Source organism: Cynara cardunculus, assembly GCF_001531365.2.
Source record: "Cynara cardunculus var. scolymus isolate 2C chromosome LG 11, CcrdV1, whole genome shotgun sequence".
NCBI lineage: Eukaryota > Viridiplantae > Streptophyta > Magnoliopsida > Asterales > Asteraceae > Cynara > Cynara cardunculus.
In genome coordinates, this window is record NC_037538.1 from 13,034,301 (window position 1) to 13,060,645 (window position 26,345).

The 26,345-nt window shown below is 34.3% G+C and overlaps 4 protein-coding genes across 4 annotated transcripts in view; 2 read left to right on the forward strand and 2 right to left on the reverse strand.

Annotated features, from left to right (window-relative positions):
• Positions 1–1,534, reverse strand: part of LOC112521758 (serine--tRNA ligase-like) — a 28,718-nt gene extending 27,184 nt beyond the window's left edge. The window contains exon 1 of the mRNA XM_025130753.1: positions 1,139–1,534. The gene's annotated coding sequence lies outside the window, so the exon portion shown is untranslated. The remainder of the gene's footprint in view (positions 1–1,138) is intronic.
• A 7,389-nt stretch (positions 1,535–8,923) lies between these two features.
• On the reverse strand, positions 8,924–12,970 carry LOC112521759 (protein KINESIN LIGHT CHAIN-RELATED 1-like). Its single transcript, XM_025130754.1, has 3 exons — positions 12,375–12,970; positions 10,780–11,688; positions 8,924–9,125 (listed from the first exon to the last, which is right to left on the reverse strand). The coding sequence occupies exons 1-3, from the start codon at positions 12,968–12,970 to the stop codon at positions 8,924–8,926; spliced, it is 1,707 nt and encodes a 568-aa protein (XP_024986522.1).
• Positions 12,971–17,496: 4,526 nt separating this feature from the next.
• LOC112521086 (luminal-binding protein-like) lies at positions 17,497–21,232 on the forward strand. Its single transcript, XM_025129744.1, has 8 exons — positions 17,497–17,539; positions 17,786–18,053; positions 18,315–18,526; positions 18,624–18,866; positions 19,151–19,630; positions 19,745–19,899; positions 20,168–20,250; positions 20,740–21,232. The coding sequence occupies exons 1-8, from the start codon at positions 17,497–17,499 to the stop codon at positions 21,230–21,232; spliced, it is 1,977 nt and encodes a 658-aa protein (XP_024985512.1).
• Positions 21,233–24,292: 3,060 nt separating this feature from the next.
• The window catches only part of LOC112520822 (ABC transporter F family member 3), a 16,246-nt gene continuing 14,193 nt past the window's right edge, over positions 24,293–26,345 (forward strand). The window contains exon 1 of the mRNA XM_025129418.1: positions 24,293–24,565. Coding sequence (XP_024985186.1) covers positions 24,362–24,565 — 204 coding nt within the window. The 5' untranslated portion in view covers positions 24,293–24,361. The remainder of the gene's footprint in view (positions 24,566–26,345) is intronic.

The window sequence follows — 26,345 nt, forward strand, 5'->3', positions numbered from 1 at the left end:
TCATTTTGAAAATAAGCACTTTATCTCAAGTGTGCATCCAAGGAGCACTACCAACCAAACTATCCCAAGCAACGCTCCCTTGTTTCTATCTAAGATTAATTTAATCCCAAATTCCGTACACCTACTGCATATCAATCTTAGGGGCTGTTTTGTCTGTAGGATATAAAATAGACTGTTGTTCGGTTTTTGTGTTGAATTAACACTTTGAAGGTTAGAAATGAGTCAATGACCATTTTAACCAGGGCTATAATTTTTTCATTTTACATATCTATTTGTTTTCTTCTCAACAATAACAATGAATATCTAAAATTGATCAATCAACCATGGATCCTTGAATTATAAACCACTCAAAAAACTCGAAAATTCCAGAACCTAACATCTCAATCTTCAATAAAATCCCAGAAGATAACATCAATGTGATACATTTGTAAGTCAACATATCCAATAATGTCTAAAAGCTGAAAGAAAATAGAAAAATGGGCCATCATAGCCTGCTTATCTCGTTGGGGTTTTTTTTGGGGGGGGGGGGGGAGCAGAGGATGAGAGTGTTCTTCAAAAGTAGCAGAAAAGGGTGGCTAACATACCTGAAGAAACTCTTCTGGTACCCAGACGTGGAAGACATAAGGGAATACTTAAAAATGAATATTTGATGGAACAAAAGGTAAGATGAAGAGAAAGAAGGCAATACTAGGTAGAAGACCGGCGATGGCAAGAGAGGAGCTGAAGCCTGTATAGAGAGCTTCGATGCCATGGAATCGACAGATGAAATGCAACTTCTGAAATGGTGGGAGGGTGTTTAATTGAAAAGGGTACAGGATGGTGGTTGAATCTAAACAACACCACTTCCATAGCTTACACTCGGTTATGGCGGACCGAATAAGTTATGTGGACTATAAAGCCCATTCAGCCAATAAAGAACAGACCCTTGGTACATGAAGAACAAGAGGATTGATATGTTAACATTCTGCTTCTAATCTTGATTCATTTTACCAAACATAAACCCTAGATTTAACCAAAAAAAAAACAGATGAACCAAACACCAATACATCCATACGACTAAAAGAACAACAATCTATGTAATTCGGTAATTGAACGCATATGTTTATGACAAACTACAAATAGAAAAAGGAGAACTTACACAAAATGGGGGAAGAACCAAAGATTTGCGGAGACTGGAAATGGAGATGAAGGATCTCGCCAAGAAGTGCTTCGCTGAGTCTGTGAGGGGCGGCGACCATAGAGAAACTGGCAAAGGGTTTTAGTAACATGTGGATTGTGGGGAGACTACGCCATCTTTACAGAGTGAAATTTGAAAATTACAGATGAGTGTATGTATTTTATGTACAAGATACAAGCTATTTGACCAATTGTGTTCTGGAATTAGTAAGTACTGCTCTGGAGAAATGATTTGTAATAGTAATGGGTTATGTATAATACTTTTTGTTACTTCTCTTAACAATTGTTTATTTGTTTTTTGTCGTAGAAACATCCCAACAAAAATTACACGGCGAATAAGCCATTCCCAGCTTACGAGCGGTTGAAGTTGGTGTTCGGAAAAGATCGAGCAACGGGAAATATGGTTGAGTCAGCTACAGACGCACTACATAATATGAATATGGAAGACAACGAAGATTTTTCAACTGAAGTTGGTGTTCCTCCCTTTCCAAGTCCGTCAGATCCAACTTCTCCTTCCTTCATTCCTCCAAGTGAAGGAGAAGAAACAAGTAAAAAAAGAAAAAGGACAACCGAGTTATCAAAGATGGTGGAAGCAACCAAGAATTCGATCGATGAAGCAACCACCCAAATGAAAATGATATATTCGGTGTAGAATCCGAAATGACCGAATATATCATTTTGAACTAAACCGTAGCAATAAACGATCACAAAACAGCCCAAAAATGGTAATAACGATCAAAACCGTAGCAATAACGATCACACACAACAAGCCGGAGGTAAAGCCGTAGCAATTAAAATTAGGCCGTAGTAATATATTTGAACTAAACCGTAGGCAACATGAACAGAATACACAGCTTACTATACCTAAAAATATCTAATCAATGACAGATTGAAGTTTAACAAGTTGCTTTGTTATGAAAAGGATCAGTGCTAATAATAGACAACCACAACACAATTGGATATACAGAAGGATTTAGTGAGTTATTTTGATTGAAATGCAGTTAAGATATGTGCTCTGGTAGGTTCTTTCTTACTTTTTGTTACTGTGGTGAAATGGCCTCAGAAACCTATGCTCCATGAACAAGAATACACAGCTTACTATACCTACTTTTTTATAAAAGATGCCAAAAGTTTCTCTAAAGAAAACTACAGTACATGAACAAGACTTAACCCCTTCATATTAGAAACAGAGCATTAGCATCTACACACATATTCTACCCATCAATCTACCAAAAGAAATCGATGCCAAAAGAAATCGACCCAGAGGGGATTTTGTTAGGGTTTACCAAAATAAATCGATGCCAGCAAAAGAGAAATCGATGCCAGCAAAAGAGAAATCGATACAGCAAAAGAGAAATCGATACAGCAAAAAGAAATCGACGCAAATGAAATCGATACAGCAAAAAGAAATTGATGCCAAAAGAGAAATCATACCGATATGGAMGAAGCCGGTGGAAGGAGGCGGTGGAGCCGGTGGAAGGAGACGGCGCGGAAGGAGATGGTGGAAGGAGGCGATGTGGTAGTGGAACTGGTGTGAAAGAGACGAGGGCAAAGGAGGGTTTTGGTTTTCTATTGGGTTTTAAGGGTAATTTAGTCCCGTTCCACTTTTTTTTTTTTGGAACAAAAATCATGAAATTTAAAAATAGTCTCATTTTGTCTTATGTAATTTTTGTCCATGGCATGTCAAACGTAGGACTATTTTTTTTTTGTCTCATCCCGTCCCGTCCCGTCTCGTCTAGTCTGCATACCAAACGCACCCTAAAGATTTTTTAGTGTTTGGATGGGAAAAAATATATTTTTATCAGTATTATCAATAAATAATTTTTGATAAGTTATTTTCTTCTAATTTATTTGAAACAACTTATCATCTTTAAAAACCAAATTATCTTTTTTATCTTTTTAACCATGATACGTGAGTCCATAGGAGTTGATTTAAAACCTCATTGTATCAATCAGTCCCCAATAACCCACCTCTTTTGCCTTCTCATTCCTACTCGTATTTGTTAGATTACATCGACGAACTTTGAAAATAGGATGGCATCGTCGGCTGCGATGGAGGGTGGTGACGGTGGTGGAGGAGAACAGTCGCAGCAACAGCGGGTTTTAGCCAGATGTTTACCTAAATCTAAAGGGTTGCCGCCATACATTACTTCGCATCAAAGTTCTTATTATCCAATAAACTAGTGTCTTCTGTCTTCGACCCTAGTGCTCAAATCTCCAATCTTTTCCAAAAGTTTGGACCTTTGGTCCGTTTCTTCTCTCTCTCTCTCTTTATGTTTTCTACGCACACACAATTACTTGTGATTTATTATGTAAAACACTTTACTTGTAAATTTGGATCACCAATGATACACGCTCATCTAATTCTTATGCATACACTTTATGTGTGTCACGACGTTTTGATTAACATGTAACTGCATTCCATCATTATATGGAATAATATTATTTTTGGTTATTTTACATGTATAAACAAAATTTGTCAAACACTAAAAAACATTTTAACAGCTTATTACATTTTGCTACTACTATAAGTTAATCCAAACACTTTTTATAAAACTCGAGTTTGATACCACATCAATTGAAACCCCCGTGGCCACAAAGGGGTTTTTATTCCTCCTTGGATTTGAACCTGAGACCTCCAGGTAATTTTTGACATTTGGAACCAAGCTCAAACCAACCAGGTACCACTCTTATGGTTGTATCAAAATTATGGACTGGGTCCCCTAAACAAATTAATTATAGATATTATCATTATTTTTTTTTGGATTGAATCTCTCGTACTGAAATAAATTTGGTTACATAAGAATTAAGAGGTATGTTTATGTTTTTATTAATCTTTAAATAACAAAATATATATAAATAACAAAAACCAAAACACCACCCCACCATTTTCCGAAAACCAAAACCACGTCTCCTTACTCAAAACACCCAGGTTTAAACCCACCTAATTCATTTTCCGGTGTACCCATTGACCATGGTTCATTTTTGGGCGTGACAATGAGGGCCGTCGGGCCGGACATACGTCTAGGGCCCACAAGAAATAGGAGTCCAAATTCTTTAGAATATAGTATTATTCAAAAAAATTAGATAAACGATTGAATCTAGTTTGTATTAAAAACACGGTTTGTATTTGCAACTGTATAGTCCCATCTCTTTATATATAAGAAATACAAAATATACCAGGTAGATTGTTACATACAATGTCTTTTTGGTAGACTAAAATCTTACCCGGTAAGTAAGCGATATACTTGAATTTTACCGTTAAACGTTTACCGGGTAAATGTGTAGTTAAACGGCCCCTAAGGGGTTGTTTGTTTATCTCTTAATAGTTCCATTAAGAGGCAATCTCTGAATCGCTAAGAAATGAATCTTGTTTGGCAAAAAAAAAAAGTTTGTCTCTTAATGGTTCTAAAACCCTCTGAATGATGTTGTATCATGGGTCTCTGTTAACCATTAAGAGCCTTAATTTCATTGTAAACAATTATCAAACAATTATATTTTATTTTGCACTATATCATGAAAGCCTATTAATCATTCTGACCACTTAATGATTCTAGACAAAACCATTCAGTAACTACCAAACAACCCCTAAGTCACCTGATAAGGAAAGTGATCAAGCACTCATTGGGTCAGTATTTAAGTGAACACGAGCCAAGAATCCTGAATTACAAATAAACTCAATCTAGGTCAAAAAGTTACGATACCACCAAGAACAATGAACATAGTTTTACATTAAGATCCAAACATAATACAAGAATATCACCTAATGATCATATGGAATCAATAATCAAACCCAATCACATAAAATAAAGAAAGGAAGAGATAACAACAGATATTTTTGTGTGGAAAACCCGAAAAGGGAAAAACCATGGACGGACACCCCAAAACATTACAAATATCTAAATGTTATAATAGGTCGTCTTATACGAGCAAGCAAATATGTGTGCAGTCTAAAAACGAATCTCGTCGCTTTTTTGAACTGATTACAGTTTTGGTCACTGTGACTGACATTTTGTTTCACTTTTGGTAGCTCAGACTAACTTCTGGTTAAAAATACTCAGAAAGGTATTTTTCATAAGGGTATTTTTATCTTTTTATAATTTATTTAATTTTAAGTTTAAAAGTTAATAAAATAAGTAAATTATGTATATCGATACTATATTATAAAGCATTTGACAAAAACTTTTAAAAATATTTTTTTATGCATGAAGTACTGTTTATTAATGCATATTACTTAAAATTCAATAGTACAAGTAAATTGTGCGTAAGCACAACTTATTAAAACTTTATTTTTGAATTCGTGTAACTAACTGCAGATAAACGATCTGTTCGTGGACGTAGAGGTCAGAACAAGAAGGCTACGGTTGACAACCACTAACATGTTTAGATGTTCACAATCTCCGATAAGGGGGTGTTTGAGATGTTTATTTAAACTGTTTATTGACTTATTTCAATGTGGTACCGGTAATAAACAGTTTTTAGTGTTTAAATGGGGCTGAGGTGTAGTCGTAAATAGTACTTGTTCTTTCTTACTATTAACTATTAAGTGTAACCTAATTTATGGACAATTATTGGGCTTCATTTGTTTTTTTTTTTTTTTTGGTTGTGTGTTTTTTAATAATTTCTGATTTTGTTGTCTGCAGAATATAAAAATTATTTTTTTCATAAAATAAAATAATAAAAAAACCAAAAAGGATTAAAAACACGAAGATACCCTTCGATCTAATAGACCTATTTAACATAAGTTAGTCTGAGGGATCAAAAGTGAAACAAAATGGCAACAACAATAACTAAAGTTGTGATTAGTTTAAAAGAGGAACGAAAGTTGCTAGTAGGTGGTAACCATAGGGACCAAAAGCGTAATTTACTTTAGTTTCCAGAATATTTTTCAAATAAAGTGTCATATTAGCTTATTTACAAAGATATTTTTGAAAAATGTCATATAAACACATATATGTTTGGTCCAATAAACATAAGGGCGAAGGATCGTGTGAGAAGTAGAGTTAAGGTAAGAAGTATAAGTAGAGATCTAGACCCTTAGCCTGATTACCTTTAATCTCAAACTCACCCATGAATTGCACCTGATAAAAAAATTGATACAGTGCATCTCATCCTAATGTGAATCTAAAGGTGGAGACCTTTCTTACGCTTCTCATCTTACTCTTTAACAATCTCACCAGAATCCAACCATAAATATAAGTCCAATGAAACTATATCTTAGAACACTTCATAATTTTTTGGCGTCCTGTAAATTTAATTTTCAATAAAACGATATATTGGGACATTTTATAGATTTTTGACGTTCTAATAAATCCAATTTTGTTGTAATGAAGGACGTCAAGAACAAATCCACTATCACTTTGATTATGTTTACACTTGAGATTTGTGCTTAGTTGAGAGAGAGAGAGAGAGAGAGAGTATAAATATGTAAAAATAAACACTAAAATTTGATTTAAAACACACTAGAGGCATTCAACACGATATTTACATGCGACTGTGGCAATGGCACGATTAGGAGTACAAATGATGCGAGTCGAGCTCGAGTATATCACTATACTCGACTCGAACTCGAAACCCAATTTCTAAACTCGAATTCTACCCGAAAACTCGCAAGTAGTAAAAATCAAAGTTCGACTCGAACTTGATAACTATTTCTCAAGCTCGAACTCAAACTCAAATCAAGCTCAAACTAAAGCTCAAATCAAGCTAAAACTCGGGCTCAAAACAAGCTCGAACTTGAATAAAACTCGAACCACGCTCACCTATTGAAATTTATGAAATTTTAGGGTTTTTCTCTTATAAATTTTAAAACTTAAAGATGTTCTCTTAGTTTTTATAAAACTAAAGGATCAACTTCAAACTTCATCATCAAAAAGACAAAGTTAGAAATTTCATTCACTTCCTTTTTTTTTTATGACATTATTTATCTCTTCCTTTACCATCTCTCTTCCTACGTGGGATAATTTCACTAACATTTTTTATGGTTTTTTCTTGTCTTTTTTCTAATGTGATTTTAATAAAAAATAATTGATTAAGTTTTATAATTAAAAATGCATAATTTTGTTTAAATATCTAAAAATATAAGACATTTTTATTATTTATATTTTACAAATTTTATCACAAAAACTGATTATATTTTAAAACTAATTATATATAAAAAAATCGAGTATCTCACAAGCTTTTCGAGTCGAGTATTGTGTAGCTTAACTCGACTCATTAATATATCGAGCGGAGCTCGAGTTCGAGCCAAGCCTATTCGAGTCGAGTTTTGACCGAGTCGATCTCGAATAGCTCGCGAGTTGTCTCGTATCATTTACACCCCTAGGCACGATAGCATTTGATGTACCGAAAGTTTCATTACCTATGCGATCTTGCCCACAATAACGAGAAATGCTCAAAACTTGGATCTAAGAACATACATCTAACATTTATGAACTCATAATAGTGTAGCATTTGCTTAAGTGGATGGCGAGTGATGCCAAGAGAACACATAATATGGTAAAAGAGATTATGCAGTCCCCTTCTTCAAATGTCTCTTTGTAAATGATATTGTTAGTAAGATGAAATTATTATAAGCAAAAGGACTATCTTACATGTTAAGCACAACCGTATTATTTCTTCATAGAAGAGTAAAAAAATTTAGGTTCATGAAAGGTACAACCGTATTAATTTGTTATGTGCCACTGTATGTATCTTGAAATTAGAATGTGAACAAGTTTTCTTTGGTAGCGTGGTTAAGTTTGCAAGGCTCGTATTCCATCCCAGACCCGAGTTCGAATCCTGTTAATGTCATTTTCTTAATCAAATGGTGCCACAGTTTGAATTTTTTTTTCTATATTTTTTATCTTCATCAGCCATTAAAACACAAAGATGTTTGAAAGTATGCCATTTTAATTTTAACCTTTGATTTTTTTTTATTGTGAAGATGTTTCTTAATTTTTCATTTTTTTAGGCTTTCTATTGAACCACCGAGACGGGATTAAACGTGAATGCTACATATTTAAAAGAACACGAAAATGGACAAATCACGTGTAAAATCACATGTGATTTTACATTAATGGTCAAAAAAAGTGTCCAGACGACTTGTGGCTACATCTTCAGGTCGCCGGGTAAGGTCATCTGAATCATATGTGATTTTGTATGTGATGTTAGTATAAAATCACACGTGATTTGCCTGTTTTCATATTCTTTTAAATAGTATTGTTCTAGTTTGATCCTCCTTAAAAACTAGCTTATTTTATTCAATTATATGTATACACACAAAAAAAAAAAAAAAAGACTTTAATAATTATAAAAAAAGATGGATATCACCTCTATATGAATAAAGTCCTCCACTTCAACCATTCTACAAACTCCATTACTTTTCTATATTTATTCTGATCAAACCTCTGTTTTTTGTTCTCTTTGCTGGAATTCAATTGTAGGGCAAGTGATGGAATTCAATTCCTTCACTTATGCCAAAGAATGATCAATTCTTTAATTTGTCGAATTCAAAGGATTCCATCCATTTCAATACATGTGAACCAAACAAAGGTCTTGGAATTTGGTCATTCCAATTCCTTTGATTTTCTTTGAATTCTGCAAACCAAACAGCACCTTAGATTCGGAAGTATCTACAAACGGAAAGTTGTTACCCATAAAATCATCAGACAGATATATTATGTACAACGTATTATAGGAAACAAAACGAAAACGCTTACCACCAATCTTTTTACATCACAAAGAGAAAATTAGGCAACTTTTTTGGTCAACTTGTAAAACCCAAGGCTGGCCTTTTTTCAGAAGAAGAAGACTGTTTCTTTGGATGAATGAGGTTTTCCATTGATTTCCCTTTCTTTTTCTCCTCTTTAAGGAGTTCAGCCACCCTCTTTTTCTTATCAACTAAATCTGGTTTTACTCTATCTCTTAATCCAACAATGCACTCCAACATCTCGATTGTGTCCTCGATTCTGCATATTCAAACCAACATAAATAAGTTTCGGTCGTCCATTATCCTTTTATAGGACCTATAATCATGGCCATCCTGAAAATGAAAATTATTGATGGCCGAAGTTGTTTGCCTATGCACTCCCTGTGGCAAAAGTATGAGCTAGTCCTACTACTATTTAGGGTGCATTTGGAATGGTCGGGTGAGAGTGAGATAGGCGGTTGAGAGAATTATGCAAGGTTTTATGGTTTTAATTTCACATGGGTAGTTTACTAATTGACTAATCTTGTCTCATCTACCTCATCTTAGTTACACATAATCCTACTTAAACCCTGTCCAGTCTAATGTCACACCCAACGTGGTACAAAGTTTTTGTTCTGTCCTGCATAACAAATGCACCCTTAGAATCTGCAAACTGTTTTCTAGTCTAAGATGATTGAATTTCAAATTTGCAGAAGCAAATTTTTGAACCATGAAGGATCTGCAAACATGATGTTATCTTCTGAAGCATTGAACTTGACATGATCTACGGTTGAATCATAGTAAATTGTATTTATGCATGCGGGACACCATCAGATTTTAATGAAGTTTGCCAAGTGAACCAGACAACTAAGCATGTATGCTATTTCTCTACCATCGGCCTTTTGCCATTAATGCAGCTGCATTGTAAACAGATTTGTATTACAATACCTGATCATGAAATGCAAGTTTTCATGGATAGATTATAAACCTTTCCAGTTTCCATGTAATGTACAAGTGGTCAAACAAGTGAAATATAGTAGACTATGTTAGGAATATAAAAGTAGTTACTGCTGTGGTACAAGTAGGTAAAACAGAGTTATGAATCTGTTGGTATAAATAGGGAGGGGGTGTGGTTGGGATTCTGAGAGGGCATAGATCAATTTAGTGTTTGTATTTCAGGCAAGAGCCCAGGGAGACATCCAGCAGTCTCAAAGTGCTTGTAAATCTATGTAAATGTTCGATTTCCTTTCCAATTCCATGTTGAATTCAATAGTGTGTTCATCAAACCATCAAGGTTGCTTAAATTATTTCATAAGACTAATCCATCCCCTGGCACTTTGGTTTTTGGTGAATGGTACCCAACAAATTGGACGGATGGCACTTTTTAACTTTATAAACCAACATTTGCATCACAAAATTTTGAAAATATTATCTCATAAGTCACTAAGATTTTGCTTACTCAAAATAGTGTTTTCCAGTCTATATCACAAGATCAATCAGTAATATCATTCACAATATATTGGGATGCAATAATGAAGATGTCTAAAAAGACAAGAGATTTAGATACATGTGGAATGTAGAGAATATATAAGTTGTGCTATGTAGCAATTCAAGGGATCATGGCTCAAAAACAAATGAATATCTACGGACGAGGGAGCATTACTACAATTAGTAGTATTTATCATACTTCATCCCTCCCATAAAATCTTGAAATTTTAAGTGTTATTTGCACAAGTAAACTCAAGAACAAACCATATCTTTTTACACGGTTGCTTCAGGAATTAAATACAGTTAATGTTGTTAATCTACATGTCTTATTTGCAGACGGGAGGGGGGTTAGTTATTACCAAGGTTTGTGGATATTATCATCTTACCCAATCGACAAAGCTTGATAAGAACAAGCCTACATAAAGTAATATGAATAGATATCTTACCTCCCATAAGAACCATATGTTGCTACAAGATTTCTGTAGACTCCAAGGGTAGTTTGATGACGAGAGCCACATTCATGTTCCAGAATTTCCCTTGCTTCCTCAAGGAACTCGGCAGCCTCATCTATCTTCAACAGTTGTACACAAGCCAACCCCATAAGGTTCAAAACAACCCCAACGAATTCGGATTTCCTTTCTCCGTTAGCCCTAAGTTTAGCAACAGCACTTTCAAAAGATCCCCTTGCTTCTTCATACCTTCCGACCATATAACACATGACCCCAATACGTGCTTCTATTCCTGCAACTGTACTCTGCTGACCTGGCTTACCGTTCAGAAGTTTCATTGATTTCTGCAACAACTTTAACGCCTTCTCAGGTTCATTGAAAGACTCGTATATTGCAGAAAGTTCTATCATTCCACTTGCAATGTCTTGTGCTGCCATTCCAGGTAAGGGTTTTGCATATATTCTAAGAGCGTCTTCACAATAGGATCTAGATTCTCGTAGCTTTCCGGTCTTGAAATACAGGTCAGCAAGGCGTACAAAAACAGAGGCTACTGAAGGGTGGTTGTCACCCTTGGATGATTTGAAGACGGCAAGTGCCTTTTCATACGAGAAGATGGCATCATCAAAATGGGAAAGTGACAAATAAATGTTGCCTATGTTGAGGTCGATGACAGCAACTTCATTATCTTGTCCGTTGGCAATCATTGCCATACCAGCAAGTACAAGGTGTTCTAAGGCTGCTTTATAATCTTTTTTTGCCTCACATATAATCGCAATTAACCGTCGATCAGCTGCTTCTTCAAGAGATGCAGGTGGACTGTGTAACCTGTGGATTTCAAGGATTTTCTTGCACAGTTTATATGCTTCATCAAACTGCATTGCTTGAACATGAGCCTCAGCCAAGTACCTATACAATTTAAATAAAAATAGACCATCAGTTTTGAAAAATGAAGAACCAAATTTGGAAAGCCAAATGCTAAGCATTAGAAGTTGGTAGTTTCCAACATAAAACTTATTGGATTGAAACAAACAGTCAGCTGAAAGACAGTCAAATGCCCGAAAAGACCTAAGCAATTTCTAATCATTTTATGCCACCTTGATTTGAATTTGTGATTTCAGTAGTTCACCATTCATATGAAACAGGAAACTAGGGAAGCAATAGCAATTCTGCTCCAAAGTGTAGGAAGTGCAACATGTAAAAAAAATAGGTAGTTTTTCAGATGGGTCATTGCTAGGCAAGAGTCAAAAGAACATAGTATGATGACCCATGTCACCCCATTTAAAGATTCTCCATCAATCCTAAATGTTGGAATTTAAGGTTACCATAGTTCTGTGGCAATCAATATTGAATAAGGAATTTCCAGAATAAGTTTCAGCGTCCACCCCAAATGCAGAAAGCATTGAAACATGTAATGACTGAAAAAAGTTCTATTAGATAACAACGAAGGCGTCAAGAAAAGTTCAGCATGAAATAGAACTAAAAAGGGCACAATAATGTTAACGTGCGTGATGTTAGAGCAAAACGGCAGGAATTAAACCAAAGTAGAGATCAGAGAATATTGGAGTTGCAGCTGTTGAAATAAAAAGTGTTACCTGCAGGTCTTAACAACTCGCCGATCTGTATCCCCTAAAGCCTCCATCTGAATTTTCAACCCCTCCTTATAACACTTAATAGACCGGTGAAGCTGCCCGAGCATTGAATAAGTATCACCTAGCTGCATATACCCTGAAAATGCAGCCAGCGCATGATCAGCACCTCTTGACACGACGGGAACCCTAATTGCCCTGTCTAACACCGGAATTGCCTCCTCGAACCTCCCCATGCTATAGTAAATCGAGGCCACAATGTGCAAGCACATAACCAGATCAAGGTTAGGATAGCCATCAATGGCGCACCTCTCAAACGATTTTGAAGCGCGAAGCGCGTAATCCAGAGTCTTAATCGGCTCTCCTTCAATTGCGATAGTGTCACGCGCAAGCTTCAGCAGGAACGGACCTAAATCGGGATTGTCCAATGGTGCTTCATCATGTAAGTACTGTTTCTGAAGAGATTTCTTCTTGGCGGAGGTCGAATCCGGCGACGGTTTTGCGCGTGAGAACGTTGTCGGTTGCGATTGAGGCCTCCGCTGTGCCGACGAAACTGTCCTCTGGCCAATCGAGTAAGAATCTAACGAAATTAGCCCAGTCATGGGTGTAGTACGTCGAATATATAAAAATGTGAAAGTTGCCGGTGCATATAGAGGCCGGAGATGTAGAAACCATTGATGGAGGAGGGAGATGAGTTTATAGCTTGCAACGATTATCGATTGTGGTTGGTGACTGTTACACAGTAACTGTGGACTGAGAGAGAGAGAGGGGTGAGAAGGTTGGTGGTCTCTCGAAAATCAATCAATCCCCCTTTTTCAGACACACCCAAGTGGGGTCGGAAGAATGTCTTTCAGAAAATGGAAATAAAGAAAGTTATTTGTTATATATATATATATATATATAGGTTGGTTATTATACAACCCTTGTCATTTGTGCAACCAATACAACCCAATTTCAACCGTCCATTTCATTTGATTAATATGTGATTTTATAGATGTTTTGATTATTTCCTAATATAAAGTATTAATCATAATTAATGAACCGTATTCATCTTCCATAAATATTTAAATCATAATAAATGAACTCTAATCATTTCCATAATTATTTCAATTTATTAGGTTGCATTGGTTGTACAAATGCGATAGGTTGTATTTGAAATAAACCCTATATATATATATATATATATATATATATATATATATATACGGGTTGGGATAAAAACGAGAGATGTTTGTCTACATAATATCATTTTTTTTTCACTTAGAAACTTTAATAAAGTATCGTGAATGTAACATTCACAGTGTTTTTATTGTAGAGGTTCGTCTTTTTTATTTTTATAGTATTTTGTTGTAAAGTTTTAAATGTAAAAAATGTCTCACAAGAACATGTTAGTTTTACATAAACTCAACTTTATCTATATTATATTATAAAATATTTGATAAAAACTCTTAAAAATCATTTTTATGCATAAATTACTATTTAATAATGCATATTACTTAACACTCAAGATTGCAAATAGATTGTGCGTAAACACAACTTATTAAAGTTTTTATATTTAAATTTGTGTAACTAATTGCAGATAAACATCTCATTCTAAATATAAAAAAATTTAAAATATAATTAGGATAATCATTGAGTTCTAACAGAATACTTAATTATTATCTTTATAAATTGTTATATTATTAAACCAAAAATAAATTATTTCGTTATTAAACTTAAATTAAATTATAATAAAAAAATAAATTAAAGAAATTACATAAAAATGATAACTTTTAAATAGTTGATTTTGATATTAACATTGATATATATATTTTTTAATTTTTATGATATCTTCACATTTATATTTTATTCAAAAATAAAATCATTATTACTTTCTTAAAAACACATAAAATCGTATTATAACATCGACAGAAACAAATAATAAAATAGAACATTAAAATCAAGATGTGTCTCGTTGCATTGTGCGAGTATGCTTCTAGTATTATTAGAAGTAAATTTTGATTTTTTCTTTATAATTTATCAAGAATTACAATTTTTGTCAATTTGTCCTATAGTTTAAAAATTGTGGTTCTGGTTCTTATAGTTTGTAATTCATTGCTATTTTCTTCTTTATGATTTATAATTTATTGTTGTTTCAACATCTGTGGTTTACAATTCTTTACTTTTCTTAGTCTCTTGTACTTAAAGGTAAGAATTAATCAATGGACGAAAAAAACAGTAAACTGTAAACCATAAATCACAATATTTAAACCACAAGGAGAAAAATCAAAACGTTTAGCAAACCATATGGATGAAAAATCGTGATTTGCTCTATTATTAAAATATTTCATGCATTAGTAAAATAAAATGTTTTAATATGGTTAAAAAATATTTTCAAAATAACAATTACACTATTTAAGATGTAAAATAAATGATTATAAACCACAAGAGTGGTGTCTGATTGGTTTAAGCTTGACTCCAAAGATCAAAAGTATCAGGAGATCCTAAATTCAAATCCAAGGAGAAACAAAAATCTTCTTGTGGTCACGGAGGTTCAAATGCGGTGACTCCTGGCTATCTGTAAAGCAGGTGGTTGTCCTGTGATTAGTCGACTCGCATAACGGGTTAGATATTCAGGTTAATAAAAAATGATTATAATAAATTGAAAAAGAAGTTAAACTATAATTAAATTCATAATTATAATTAAATTTGTCAAGCAAGAGGAAGCTGGTTGGAATAGTACTATTTGGAGTACATTCAAAGCCATCTTCCAATTACAGAAAAGATAAATGGTATGAAATATTAACCTATTTTTATAAATGTTTTTATTTTAGTATTTTATTTTTATTTTTTAATTATAATTACGTGTTTTTGAATTATTTTTTATTAGATCATTGTATTTAAAAAAATCTACATATTGTAGTGTGGATAATTTTTTAAGTTCTAAACCAGTTATAACCTGCTTACTTGTCATTATTGAGATGACGTGGAAGACATCAAGGCTATGCTTATATGGCATGATTAAAAACCCTCTCAACAGATTACATGTCATATGAACTAACTTTGTGTGTTAAGGGTGCGTTTGGTACGCTGGACAGGGTATGACAGGACATGACAGAATACATTTGTCCTGTGTTTGGTGTGGCCCAATGTTGGACTAAGTGGAACTAACTTGGATAAACCTTGGACACACGTGTTCCATCCTACCCCCTTGGAACTAAGTGGAACACAACCTTATTTCCCTCTTTACCCTTTTCCCATCCGGCTGCAAGAAGAACGACTAACCCTTTTTCATCGCTCCATCGTCTCGATCGATTCCTCCTGTCAACGGCGAGTTTCAATCGACGGCGAGTTTCAATCGACGGCCTCCATCACCTCCATCGCGTCTCTTCTCTCCATACCCAGGTACGCAATCGATCTGTGTAGTGAACGATCTGTGAGTAGTGAACGACATCTCCTTTCGTTCTTGAATCTAGGGTTCTTGTTAATATCTGTGGGTTTTGATGATGATTAATTTCTTGTTAATTTATGTGGGTTTTGATTCTAGGGTTCTTGTTGTTATCAACTGTGGGTTTTGTAAATTTTTTGTTGTTAATTTCTGTGGGTTCTTGTTGTTAATTTCTGTGGGTTTTGGAAATTTTTTGATATTTTTAAATAGTATTTGTAAGCATTTATTATATTGATTATTTAGAGAAAAAAAACTAAACATGTTACTGGGGGTAAATTGGTCATTTTAACCTGTCCTGTCCTGTCCTGTTATGTCTTACCAAACGCTGAACAGCTGTCCTGTCCTGTTTGTCCTGTCCTGTCCTGTTCTGTCTTGTCCTGTCCTGTCCTGTCCTGTCCGCGCACCAAACGCATTCTAATTGAAATCAAATCAAAAGGTTATTCATTACTATAAATGATAAATTTTTCAAAGTAAAATGTTATAATAAAAATAATTTAAAAAAATACATTACTGTAATAAATAAATAAAAAAATACAAAGTTAAAAGAAAGAAATTTATGAAAGTAAGTTGCTACTTCATACATATATTTAGCACTTTACAAAATACACCATCAAACCCTTGTAGAGTAAATCACAAAAATTGTCCCTACCTAGAGATGGGGAGACCCGTCTTCTTTGTTAGAGTGATAGGATGTGGATCTTCTAACATAAAAGTATGTGGTTATCTTCAATTAGTTTCATCATCTAACCTACATTTTACATATTGATTGCTAACTTGATCAAGTTGGTTGGATTTTTGATTGATATGTTATGCCATAAATTTATTGGGATTCCTCATATCATATACAAAATAAATAAAAATCCCCTTTGTGGCCATGGAGGTTTAAATGCAATGACTTCGGGTTATCTGCAAAACAGATGGTCGTCCTGAGATTAGTCGGCTCACATAACGGATTAAATATCCAGGTTAATCATATATATATATATATATATATATATATATATATATGATACTTTAGTTTGATGTATTTGCTATTATGCTTGGAAAACGATTACCCGAAAAGGTATAAATTCATAGCAATGTATAGCAATTAATAAAAAGGTTATATGATTCATGGTTCTATTCCAATAAAGTAATCAAGAGTGTTATATTATAATATACTATTGATTAAGATATGGTAAGTGGTTCCATTTTTTTTATATATAATATTAAAACAATAAATGGGTTCATGGAAAATTTAAACCATTTAAAAAGATTTATTTTATAGAAGCGAATACAAATTGAAGCTTGATAACTAGAGGCTACATTGCGTGATACAATATAATGGATCTTTTGGATATAATTCATCATAAGTAACAATCAAAGGGTTTAAATTACTAGAACTTACAACTTGAGGGTCTATTTTGCAATAAACTAAGCTTTCAAAATTTAAACATGACTATGTAAAACCCACGAGGAAACACCACGTAGGATGCAACACGTGGTAAAATCTAATTGGTTAAAAAACTCGTTGTTAAAATGAGGTTGCCCCACGACAGCACTGATGACATGGAATTGCCTTAATTAGCGACCTATCAACTCGCCCTATCTTCATGCATGCGCGATTATATACACACATATATATATATATATATATATATATATATATATTCCGTATGCCGAAAATACTCATTATTCTAGTAGTGTAATACTCAAAAAGCCATGGGTCGATTTGGCATCGCGATAACAACCATCGTCTTAATCGGTAACTTACCGTTTCTTATTTATTCATTCTTTTTTTAAATTTGGAGATTTCTCGGTTCTTCCAATGAGTAAACTTTTTCTGAATCTTAAAAATTTCTAAAATAGTATGGCTGTTGATAGTATCTTTCAAGTATGTAATCCTTTTGGATTTGTAAGCTAATTATAGTTCTTGATATGATAATTATACATCTTTGGAAAGATTATTCAATGTTGGTATTTGACTGATCAACTGCATAATATCTCTCAGGTTGTTTAGTTGCAATTTCCATCGCGAAAGAGGAAGCCAGCAAGTTGGGAACCGTTATCGGGATAGATCTAGGAACGACTTATTCTTGTGTCGGTGTTTACAAAAACGGTCATGTTGAGATCATAGCAAACGATCAGGGAAATCGAATTACTCCATCGTGGGTGGCATTCACCGACTCTGAGAGGTTGATCGGCGAGGCTGCAAAGAATCAGGCAGCTGTCAATGCCCAGAGAACCATATTTGATGTTAAGAGACTCATTGGAAGAAAGTACTTAACTTCATTTTCAATTTCTTCATATATATATACACAAACTTACAAACCAATATGAAACAACACGTGTAAAAATACAGTGTTTATCAAGTGTTTTTTTTATATTCAGGGCCATTTTTTGTGTGGAAAACAACAATCCTGAACACTATATATATAAACGCTGCATTTTCACATGTGGGTTTTCGAGTTTGTGTGTAAGTTTGTACGAATTATTGCGTTTGTAAAGGTATATTTAGAAACTATGTGTATATAAAACAGGTTTGAGGACAAAGAAGTCCAGAAGGATATGAAACTTGTTCCTTACAAAATTGTGAATAAGGATGGGAAGCCTTATATCCAAGTCAAACTTAAGGATGGTGAAAAGGTGTTTAGTCCTGAGGAAATCAGTGCTATGATCTTAACCAAGATGAAGGAGACAGCTGAAGCCTTCCTTGGAAACAGAATCAAAGATGCAGTTGTTACTGTTCCTGGTCAGTAACTTTGCAAAATTTACCATAACAGGAATTTAGTTTATAATAAGTTGTTAAGACAAAGTTAAGTTGATGGTTATTTTTTCATCTTTTGCAGCATACTTTAACGATGCCCAAAGGCAAGCTACGAAGGATGCCGGTGTAATTGCTGGTCTAAATGTTGCTAGAATCATCAACGAGCCCACAGCCGCTGCTATTGCATATGGCTTGGACAAGAAAAGTGGCGAGAAGAACATTCTTGTTTTCGACCTTGGTGGTGGTACATTCGATGTCAGTATCTTGACCATCGATAATGGCGTTTTTGAGGTTCTTGCCACAAATGGAGACACCCATCTTGGAGGTGAGTATTTTGTTTACCACGATCACATTTACGGTGCCACGAAAAGCTTCCATTCATTTTCTTGGCTTAAAATTAGTTGTTTACAAGCACAAATTAAGTAAGCGGTTAACAGAGTAAGAATATAGTCGGAGTAAGTGCTCACTTAAACACCAATCTCAGTTCGTATATTTGTGGGTCAGGGTGTGTTGGTAAACAACATCATATCTCCTTTTTTACCGGGTAAACGCCTCCTAGCCGGGGTAAGAGGCGGTAAACAGGTAGTAAACGGCTGCTATATTTTGCAGGTGAGGACTTCGACCAACGGATAATGGAATACTTCATCAAACTGATCAAGAAGAAGCATAACAAAGACATAAGCAAGGACAACAGAGCTATCGGGAAGTTGCGAAGGGAAGCCGAGCGAGCAAAGAGAGCGTTGAGCAGCCAACACCAAATCCGTGTTGAGATCGAATCGCTTTTTGACGGCACGGATTTCTCCGAGCCATTGACCCGAGCTCGATTCGAGGAGTTGAACAATGACTTGTTCAAAAAGACAATGGGACCAGTGAAAAAGGCCATGGAAGATGCTGGATTGGAGAAGAAACAGATTGATGAGATTGTCCTTGTTGGTGGAAGTACTAGAATCCCAAGGGTTCAACAGCTCCTCAAGGACTACTTCAATGGGAAAGAACCCAACAAGGGTGTGAACCCTGATGAAGCAGTTGCTTATGGTGCTGCAGTACAAGGTGGAATCTTGAGCGGTGAGGGCGGAGATGAAACCAAAGGTAACCCATTTCTTTCGATGCTTAACAGCGTTACAATAAGTTGTTAAGATGAAATCAGATGAAAACAAACACTATTGATAAAGCTTGTGTCTTATTAGATTGCATACTCTGTAGATATCCTTCTTTTGGATGTGGCTCCACTGACCCTTGGTATTGAAACCATTGGTGGGGTGATGACCAAATTGATCCCTAGGAACACTGTTATCCCAACCAAGAAATCTCAAGTATTTACCACCTACAAAGATCAGCAAACTGTAGTCTCCATTCAGGTACCTTCAACTTTCTTCAATCCTCCATTAAGTCATCTTTCGATCGTCATTGAACGCCAACAACTATGCGTGTATAAGATTGCGTTACAATAAGTTGTTAGGTCGTGTTAGTTTGTTCTAACAACTTATTGTAACGTCATTGTATAGGATTCAAAGTTGTTTATCTTATAAACACAAGTCTTTGTTAAGCACTTTATTAAGTCAGACAACTACTAGCTGTCCAGAAATAGCCCATTTGAGCCCATATATAGTTTATGGTGTGTAATAGGTTTTCGAAGGTGAAAGAAGTCTTACAAAAGATTGTAGGCTTCTTGGAAAGTTTGATCTCTCAGGACTTCCTCCAGCACCAAGGTTTGTGAATCATTTACCGATCTTATTGCTGTTTACTCAAATGCTTACCCAGCAAGTGCTTACCTATAGGAGTCAACATTATAATTTACTTTGATGCGTAAGATTTTAGTACATCAAAACGTATCGAATGCAACAATTTACCGGGTAAGTACTTACCCGGGTAAAAATCGTCATCTTCACTTACCGAGTAAGACTCTCCATCATTCTCATTGCTCTTACCCGGTAAGATTCTTGGCTCTTGTTATGTTCATCCGAAATTTATCCGGAAAACACTTACCAAGTAAATGTTTAATAAACAGCCCCTTATTTATTTTTCTATATTATAATATATACGCTAAAAGTCACATACACACCTATCACCTACGGTTTAACCTTTGACCTCCAAGAAGATTAGGATCTACTGATAACCCGGATGCAGTTGGGCCATTGAGTTTTTATTGTTGTTGTTATGCGAATTTCGTTTATGCTCTCTGGCTTTTATGAAAATAGGGGAACTCCACAAATCGAAGTGACATTCGAAGTAGATGCAAATGGTATCTTGAACGTGAAGGCTGAAGATAAGGGAACCGGAAAGGCCGAAAAGATCACAATCACCAACGAAAAAGGCCGATTGAGCCAGGAAGATATCGAGCGTATGGTTCGTGAAGCAGAAGAATTCGCCGAGGAAGACAAGAAAGTAAAGGAAAGGATTGATTCCCGTAACGCTCTAGAAACTTACGTCTACAATATTAAGAATCAAATAAACGATAAAGATAAACTGGCTGATAAACTAGAGTCGAACGAGAAAGAGAAGATGGCGACGGCGACGAATGAGGCTTTAGATTGGCTAGACGATAACCAGACGGCTGAGAAGGAGGAGTATGATGAGAAGCTGAAAGAGGTGGAAGGTGTATGCAATCCGATCATTACGGCTCTTTATCAAAGGACCGGTGGTGGTGCCCCCGATGGTGCTGAAGACGATGATCAACACGATGAACTATAGAATGGAGATTCTTTATAGTTTTACGCTAACAAGTAAGGAGGTGGACATCCCTGCATTATCGTAGACCGAGAATTTCGTTTTTTGGGTCGTGATTAACAGAATGAGTTTTTGTAACTCGATCGTATTCGGTTGTTCAATTTCGTTTTAACAACTTATTTGTGTAAGGATATAAGTTGTCGGGTTACTCAACTTTGTTTCAACAACTTATTGTAACCTTTTTTCGTATAGGAGTTTTAGATCTTATAAATTTAGAAGCTTCATTAAATACATTCATATGATAGCTATTATTGTTGGTTCTAGAATGCAATGACTCTCACATGGTGTGTTGTAGAAGGAGGGTTGAATACAAACACATCAAAATTTTCATTTTTTTTAATTATGTATGTTTATTGGAAACAAAGAATTACATATTTGCTACGGAAATTAGGAAGGTAAGACCTGATCCTAAATATCTGACAGGTGACAAATTTGCTAACGACTGAAAGAGTGAGAGAAGAGTGTACTCTTTCAGATCTGAACTACTAATATAGTCATTCTGATGGTTGACGCCGATTTTGCCTAAGAAACTATCATTCATAATACCGTTCAAAACGAGTGAATTGTAATAAATGACAAGGATGACCTTTTTTATAGCCACTAATATACTAAATGACGTTGTCCAAAATTAATGCGTGACTTTTTCTGACTTGTTAGTGCATGCTTGAACTTCTCATTTCATCTTTTGAAGTTGATGTAAGCACTTGTTAACCCACCCCATAGAGGGACAGTAAAAGATGTATGATACTAATAAAATAGTACTAAAAAACTTACTTTGTCTAACATGCCAAACGTGTTCCCATACCAGGACGACAATTGGTAGAGTTGGTGAGTCAAACTTGTTGGATAAGTTTTCACTCCAATTTTGGCTTGCAAGAAATAGTATTTGTCAGACTACTTTTGACTTTATCTTGTATTGATCTTACTTCGGTTAGATGACAATTCAATTCGCTTTGTTTACAATATTGACCTCACTTCAACTATTCTTTGATTTTGTTGAAGCTTTTTTGTTCTTGGATCAATACAGATAGTTACAAGACTTTTACTAAAGAAAAATCTTATCAAAATTTCCAAAATATAATCTATAAATTGGATTCCAACTTAGATTATTTATGAAGTATGGAGACTCGGATGATACATATAAGCTTAGAGTATTTATGGGTTTATGAGAATCAACAGTGATTGATCATGTTATTGGATCAATTGGATTATCGCATTCGGATGGAATAAAATATCAAATCTGAGATCTAATCCCAAAATGTTATTTAAGATGTAAATCCGAAAAATGACTATTAAAACACATAAAAACTAAGTCATTAAATGAAATCTGATTATAAGAACTGAGTTTGGATGTCAATATACTTTTGATAGATCCGAGGGAATGTCGTATATCAGATGTCATATTTATAAGGCAATGATATTTTCTAAGTGTTGAAGCAGATGTTATTTGTATTATCACCAAATCCAAAGGTTAAGACTAACAGTGATATAACATTAAAAAAAAATATATATATATATATATATATATAGTGATAAAAAAACGATGCTTAAATGTAATAAAAATAATATAAAAAAGACTTGACGGTTCCATATTTATTTTGTTTTTTTATTTAAAATACGATAAATAATAACATGAAAAGTCAACATTATTGAATTTTTATAGGTATATTTAGTCAACCCTTGTATCGGATTTGTATTTGGATCTTTTATTGATGTATACGTTCATATAAATTCAACAACTTGTTATAATTTTATAGATTTATGAATTCAATCAAAGCCAATAATTTTACAGAGCCAATAGTTGAAAGAGTACTTTGTCTAGATAAAAAATCTACTATCTTTAAGGGGCTGTTTACAAAACACTTAACTGATAAAATTCAACACTATCATTTGCTTACCGGGTAATATTTTAGTTCACAAAAACGAAATTATATGCAACAAATTACCCGGTAAATGCTTACTGTGGTAAGAGTCGTCACCCTCACTTACCGGATAAGACTTTTGTTATTGCCTCGTTTTTACCGGTTTAGATTCTTGGTCTTTATCATATTCATGCGATAAGATAATGTGCCTTGGTAAACTCTTACCTAAATAAACTTTTGGTAAACGGGCCTAAGTTTCCAATCCCCTTAGGTCCAATTACACCAATCATGGATAGTGGTGAAGAGAGAATAAAAAATATAAACTAAATAATAACGTGTATTTACGAGGATAGAGAAGGAACAAAGAATTTGGAGACATCAAATGTTTATTCCCCTCGTCCCAGTTCTATCGTTCGGATGCAGTAGATTTTTGTTATGAACCTTAAAAGTTGATCCAGTTTGGTTCAACATATGATCTTGTAAGTTACGAAAAATCATTTTATATATATCGTTGAAAACCACTTATTAAATTTTTAACGTAACAAAAAAAGTTTATAGATTAAGTTTTAGTTTATACTAATTAGGGTTTTTTTTTACAGTTACTGAATGGTTTGATGCAGAATGATTAAGTGGTCAGAATAATTAAGAGACTCTCATGATATGATGTAAAATGAAATATAATTGTTCGGTAATTGTTTACAATAAAATTAGAGCGCTGAATGGTTAAAGAAGACCTAAGATACAAAATCATTCAGAGGGTTCTAAAATTATTAAGAGACATTTTTGCCAAACAAGATTCACCTCTTAATAAAATTATTAATAGGTAAACAGACAACCCCTTAATTTATATCATCCTTTACAATTTTTGTACGGGTCGACTCGACTCGACTCGATGCAAAATTAATGGGCCTTTAATAGAACATTTAACATTGAACAAGATAATGGGCCTTTAAAACAACATTTAACATTGAACAAGATAATGGGCCTTTAAAACAACATGTAACATTGAAAAAGAAAATAGGCCTAAACTCGTATTACAATTATATGAGGTGACCCATTAACATAAAAGGGCTTCTTTTCTTTCGGCCCGCAACTGCACAAGGGAGACTCAGGGGAGAGAGATGGGTGTAAGCCAACCATTAGAAAGGGTTTAAGATTTGTCCTCTTCATCATCGTCTTTCAATCTCGGCCGGATTATCAGTTGCCGGCACCGTCTTAAATTGCCGTCAAAATGACTGAAGTAGCTAGCAACGTTGTTTACGAAGTATTAGGTCCTAGAGCACAAGATCTGGACCAGCCAATCATCGATTACATTATTAACGTCCTCGCGGATGAAGATTTTGATTTTGGATATGAAGGAGAAGGCGCCTTTGAGGCCATTGGAGAACTTCTTGTTGATTCCGGCTGCGTTACTGACTTCTCCGAATGCCATTCAGTATGTATTTTCAATTAGTTCGTTGCGTTTTCACTTTTTTGGATTCTATGTCCTTAATTTTGTTCTGTTTCTACTTACACAAATTACAATTGTTATTTATGTGTCGGCTTACCACATACTGTATTTAGTCATGGGTTTTGTCTTAGAAAGATGATTAACTGAATGTGCTTAGACAATTACTGATAACGAAATGCTAATCAAACTCTACATCCCAAGTAAACTATCTTTTGGCTTTCGATTTCGCCAAACTGATCTAGCCTTTTGGATGATAATTAGACTATGTTTGAGTTTTCATAGTATTTAATAGGAACTCAACCATTATTCTACACATATTTCTTATTGAATTTCTTCTCATAGTATCAATTGAATGCCTTCTTTTAATCGGCTTATTTACTAACCATTCTTCTCATGAGAATTGCATTTCTTACTTTCGTTTGGAGAGAAAAAAAATACATTCTCTTTCATTGAATAATACATGGAGTTATAGGCCTATAAATACATATTCACAAGGTCTCCTAAGATAGGAAACTATCTTTAAAGAATCTAGAAATCTTCCAACTTACAACACCTTTCCTAGTTTCAGGAAGCTAAATATTTTGCTTGCTCTAATATCGGACATTCTTTCAAGATGGGTGTATAAACATCTAGAAGTTGCAGCATGCTAGCTATAGACCTAAATGAAAGCTTGAATAATTCTTGGTAGGAATATCTGCAATTTGCTCTGTCATAGGAACAAATGGCATGCATATTTGTTCAGTCTCCAACTTTTCTTTGATAAAATATTGGTCAGTCTCCACATGCTTAGTCCGGTCATGTTGAACAGGCATATTTGCAACTATGCTGTTACAACGGTGAAAGTACAAAATAGCGGTCAAGACCGATATTTGAAATAACGGTTCAAAAACAATGGTTCGTATAATATTTCTTAGAATTATATATATATATATATATAATGTATATATGTATGCATGCATAAACATATCATATGCATTAATTAAAAAATATAGTTTCAACATCAAAACATCAACTTAAAAAAGTTTCACAAAACAAATAAGAAAAATGTTTATAAACGAGCTAATCGCAAGCAATAGGTTCCGCATCCGAGTCAACATCATCTAATACATTCACTTCTTCGTTTAGGTTAGCTTTTCAATCTTCCCCTTCTTCCCCTTCATCTCCAACCAACGTGATCATCATCATCATCCCTGTGGCACTCCCTTTTTACTTCTTGTACTTGGCCCAACTTGTTCATTACCTCCCATTGCTTCTCGTACATCTGATTAAAGGAGATTATCTCCTCAATGTCTGTTGGAACTACCCAATCATCATTTTCTTCCACATCTCTCAAGAAAATAGGATATGAAGATTTGTTATTTTTAAGAGATTTGTAGCGTCTCTCTAGTCTTTTGTTATATTGAACGAATACAAGATTATTCAACTTCTTTTGCAAAAGACAATTTCTCTTGTTAGAGTGCAACTGAAATGATTGTTGATAAATTTAAACCATTACTTGAATTAAAGTTTCATTTGAGCTAATTATTTTCTATAACAAAGAAAACTTACAGGATGATCAAATGCACTTTAATTTCGCTCACAAGGAGAAGTGCTACAAGTTTGGCTTAGAACACTAATCGCAAATTGTTGGAGCACAGGTGTGTCGATGCCATAAGAACACCACCATACATCTATGTTTTATAGGTATATTAAGTTAATAAAAACACATAAATAAACTTTTGAATATATATATATATATATATATATATATATATATATATATATA